Raw genomic sequence first — 5,017 nt, forward strand, 5'->3', positions numbered from 1 at the left:
TTGGGGAGACAAAAATTATATTAGCAACACGAATTTGGCAACATAAATATAACACATAAAAAAGAAACAGAGACAGAATTGGTTCAGCATTTTATTAATCATGATTGGAATTCGGTTAAAATTTCAGGCCTTCAAAGCAACCCATCATGGACGCACGCAGAAAGAAAAAAAAATGGGAAAGAAGATTAGTTTATTGGTTGAATACGAAGAGCCCAAATGGATTAAACAAAAAATAAACAAAAACATGAAAACAATTTCAATGATTGGATGTTGAAACCCAAATTTTCTATCTAATTTCTCCCCTTGACCTGATATTTGTTTTTTATAAATTCATCATTTATTTTGTAAAATTAAAATCTTAATTTAAACAAAATAAGCAAAACATAATTAAAACCAGAGTGAAACACCACGAAGTCCAACGTAGGGGGAGGAGCCTTGAGTAGGAGGAGATTATAAATAGAGGGGAGCACTCTTCTCTTTCACTCATTCTGAGCCACAGCAGTGGAGAATCAGTGAAGAGTTCAAAAATTCCAGACTACTGTTAAAATGGACGGACTACTACAAAAATGGATCAAAAGGAGCTAGGGAGAAAGTTGGATAACTTAAATGAAATGATCGATAAAGTAAGATTCATTTTGAAAAAACTGAGCATGATATCCACTGACAACTTAGTTAGAAAAATTTAAGTACTTCATAATCAGCTTGAAGATGCCCATTTAAGTATAAAATCAAGAATTAATATAGCAAGGGGAGAGCTCTCCCTCTCCTGGAGCTGGTTCACAGCCTAAGTCCCAACCTTGACCCAGGGTGGAGAGGGGGCTGGTCTGCCTGCACGGCCCGCCAGGGCTTAAGTGTGGGTGAACAGGTTCGGAGAGTGCCCTGGTAATCCTGGTTCTCCAGAGGAAGGTGAGGCTGTGGCGGATCAGTGGCTGAACTTGTGTGCATCTGGTGGGTCTGCTGTCCTCCAGTCTCCGCCCAGAGATGTGGAGGACAAAGTGCAAAGACCCACCCGGGCAGAGCAGGGACAGCTGTTCTGCAGCAGATGCTACGGAATCTCTTGCCAGATGCCAACTGGATGAACAGATGATGGAGAGGATGGGTGGAATCTGAGAGGATCTGATTTGCTCTGGCTAAGCAGCGTCTGTCTGCAATGTTCTGGATGGAGGGGAATGGAGACCCAATGAGCTTCTCTGCTGTCTTCACCACTCTTCGCAAAGACTTCCAGTCTGGGGCCTTGCTGCTCCCAGACCAGATGGAGATACTGCTGGTCAGCAGGCTCTCAATGGTTCCTCTGTAGGAGGATGGGAGGAAAGCCCTTCTCGTGCGTTGCAGAAAGTGCAGCCGCTGCTGTGCGTTTTTCACCAGTGAAGTGATGCGAGTTGTCCAGCTGAGGTTGTCTGTAATGTGAACCCCCAGGAACTTAGTGCTGCTGACGATCTCCACTGTTTTGTCGTTAATGAGGAGTGGTGTGTGGTTTGGTCGAGACCTTCTGAAGTTGACAATGATTTATTTTGTCTTGTCTACGTTCAGGAGCAGGTTGTTTATTCTGCAACAGTCCACAAGATGTTGTACCTCTTTTCTGTAGTTCACTTCGTTGTCCTGAATTAATCCCACAATTGTTGTGTCATCTACATATTTCATGATATGGTTTGTGTTAAACCTGGGACGACAATAAGGTTTTTCACCAGTGTGGATTCGCTGATGAATGTTAAAAGTACCCTTCTGAATGAAAGCTTTTCCACACTGGTCACAGAGACCGGTCATGATTTCTTGACTTCTCGTAAATAAAACTAAATCCATTTTGGGACATGTCTTAACTGCAGACAGCGAAGACATACTCGTTGTCGGCCTTCACGGTTTGTTTTCCTTTCATTAAATACAAGTAAAGGTTGGTTCGCTTTGAATCCCCACAGATAACGTAGGACAAGTAATAATAAAAATTTGAAAAAAATTATTTTGGGGGGGAAAAAAACCCTCAAAAAGGGCACTAGGGGCATTAACCCTCCTGTTATGTTGCGGGTCAATTTGACCCGTTTCAAAGTTTAAAAAAAAAAAATAATAGTTAGAAGTATTTTTTCTGCATGAAACTTTTTCTATTTGTCTTAATAGGTGCACTCTATGTATAAAATAAAAATGGTTAATTTTACACACTTGCAGCCCCCTCTGCGTCTATTTGTTACATAGATACTGTTCGGGTCAATTTGACCCGACATACAAGTTGAAGGGTAAAAAGTTTTAAAAAATGTCCAATTCTGTTTGTTTCCTTGCACCTATGAGACATATTTCAACACACGCACACACATGCATGCACACAAGCCTACATTCTCACTATTCTCTTTACTTCACAAGGAAACTGAGAAAGCAGGTGTTTATTAAACTTTTGACGGGAACCTTTTTCTCTTTTCTGTTCCCGTGGAAAAACTCCACCCACACTGAGTGACACTCACTAGAAGGGGAGGGGTGGGAGGGCATAAATACTCTCTGCAAGGGAGTCCTAAACACATTACACACTAAAGGTACATGTGATATCGTCACTGTCAGAGGTCAGGAAATGAGCAGCAGGAAAAAAAAGATGACAGCCCTGGAAGCTCTGGAACTTCTTGTTGATCATGACAGTGAAATAGAAGAGGAGGTTTCTGAAGCTGAAGACAGTATTGAGGTCAATTCTGAGTCTGATGATTCTGATTATGAAGCAATTGATGAAAATGATGTTCATGTCTCTCGAAGCAAGACATTCATGTCAAAAAATGGTGAAATTCAGTGGTCTTCATCTCCAACTAAGCACCTCGGAAAACAGTGTGCAGAAAATATAATAAAGACAGTGCCAGGGCCGACTAGGATGGCAGTAACTCGAGTCACAGATATCAAGTCGGTCTTTGAGCTATTCATGCCTAATGCAATACAAAAAATCATTCTTCAAATGACAAATCTAGAAGGAAGGCGAGTTTTTGGAGAGAACTGGAAAGAGCTGGACAAAATGCATTTACATGCATATTTGGGGGTCCTCATTCTGTCTGGAGTTTTCAAGTCAAAGGATGAATCAACAGCCAGTCTATGGGATACAGAGACAGGCAGGGCAATATTTCGGGCCACAATGTCTCTGGAGACTTTTCATATTTTTTCCAGAGTAATCCGATTTGACAATCGAGAGACAAGAACTGCCAGACAGGAAACAGACAAACTAGCAGCTATTAGGACAGTGTGGGACAAGTGGGTTGAGCATCTTCCTCTGTTCTATAACCCAGGCCCTAATGTCACAGTGGATGAAAGACTTGTGGAATTCAGAGGTCGCTGCTCATTTAGGCAATATATGCCTTCCAAGCCAGCTAAATATGGCATAAAAATCTGGGCAGCATGTGATGCAAAAACCAGCTATGTTTTGAACATGCAGGTTTACACTGGAAAGCCAGCTGGAGGAGCCCCAGAAAAAAATCAAGGTACCAGGGTTGTGCTCGACATGTCAAATGGTCTCAGGGGGCACAACATAACCTGTGACAATTTTTTCACAAGCTATAACTTGGGTCAAGAACTTCTAAAAAGAAAGCTCACGATGGTTGGGACAGTCCGAAAGAACAGAGCTGAACTCCCCGCTGAGCTACTGGTGACAAAGAACAGGGACCCTCACTCATCCATGTTTGCCTTTACAGACAATACAGCCCTGGTGTCATATTGCCCTAAAAAGGGGAAAAATGTTGTGCTCATGAGCACTTTGCATAAAAATGCTGAAATCAGCACACGAGAGGACCATAAACCAACTATGATCCTTGACTACAATGCTACCAAAGGCGGGGTGGACAATCTGGACAAGGTCACAGGATCATACAGCACCAAGAGAATGACTGCACGCTGGCCACTGGTCATCTTTTACAACATCATTGATGTATCAGCATACAACGCATTTGTCATTTGGACAGAAATCTTTCCGGAGTGGAATGTGTCAAAGCTGTACAAGAGACGCATTTTCTTAGAAGAGCTGGGCAAGGCACTTGTAGTACCACATATACAACGAAGACACCATATGCCAAGGACCCCAGCTACTGCAGCTGTAAAGGAGATCCAGGAGAGGACTACACCCAGTACATCAGTGTGTGAGGTAAGTAAAAGTGTGTGTTTGTGTTTGTGCAAGTGCATGTTATGTGTGTCTTAGGAGCATCAAAAAATATAGTAACCATTTTATTCTTCTTTCTAGGTTGCTACTGGAGGAAAAAAGAAGAGGAAGAGGTGCCAGGTTTGCAAGCCATCTGATGATGTCAAAACGAGCATGACTTGTGTGAAATGTGCAAAATATATTTGCACAAAGCACAGTCTGATGACATGTCCTTCGTGTGTTGTGTAGATGACAAAACTAAAGCATCTAGTTCATTTACATATATTCATTTTTGTGGTATTTCTGATTGTATTCATTGCATGTTTACTATCACAACATGATGACATATTACTCATGAGCTGTGGAGATTCACAGACATACATGCACTGTGTTAGTGTTCCTGAGATCTTGTTTTGTTCATTTCTGGTTCAAAAAACAGTGGTTGAATAAAGTTTACTTTCAATACAAATCTTCATGACTTGTTTGTCTTGATTTTAATCAGCGGGTCAATTTGACCCAGAACAGTAAATGTGTCTCAAGTTCAATTATAAAGATCACCCTTTGAAAAAAAATTAAAAATGTAATACAAAAAATTTTACAAAAAATCACTTTCAAAGATAATTAGTGTTATTTTGTGTTTAGGTTTTTCAGTGGGCATAAAAAAAAATGTAAATCACATTTTTTATGTCCGAATGAGTAAATTGTCATCATTGATCCTTTATTTGTGAGGAATAAAAAAACATAATTGCACAAATATTGATTGGAATAGTTAGTATAGGAGTTAATAATCAGACACAAAAAAGATTTGGAGGATTTTTTTGGTTTCTGACACTATAGCATTTCTCAACACTCCCCAGGTCAAATTGACCCGCGAACATTATTGCTGTACCTCAGAAACGAACATAACAGGAGGGTTAAATAAGACATTTC

General features: G+C 40.7%; 1 protein-coding gene across 1 annotated transcript; it reads left to right on the forward strand.

Moving 5' to 3' along the window:
- Positions 1 to 2,447: 2,447 nt before the first annotated feature.
- Positions 2,448 to 4,434, forward strand: LOC114145474 (piggyBac transposable element-derived protein 4-like). The gene has a single exon (XM_028019070.1). The coding sequence runs from the start codon at positions 2,552 to 2,554 to the stop codon at positions 4,145 to 4,147; it is 1,596 nt and encodes a 531-aa protein (XP_027874871.1). The 5' UTR covers positions 2,448 to 2,551; the 3' UTR covers positions 4,148 to 4,434.
- The last annotated feature ends 583 nt before the right edge of the window (positions 4,435 to 5,017 follow it).

Source organism: Xiphophorus couchianus, chromosome 5 (genome assembly GCF_001444195.1).
Source record: "Xiphophorus couchianus chromosome 5, X_couchianus-1.0, whole genome shotgun sequence".
Taxonomy (NCBI): domain Eukaryota; kingdom Metazoa; phylum Chordata; class Actinopteri; order Cyprinodontiformes; family Poeciliidae; genus Xiphophorus; species Xiphophorus couchianus.

Coding starts and splice junctions, on each gene's coding strand:
- LOC114145474 (XM_028019070.1), top strand. CDS start 2,552: ATGAGCAGCAGGAAAAAAAAGATGACAGCCCTGGAAGCTCTGGAACTT.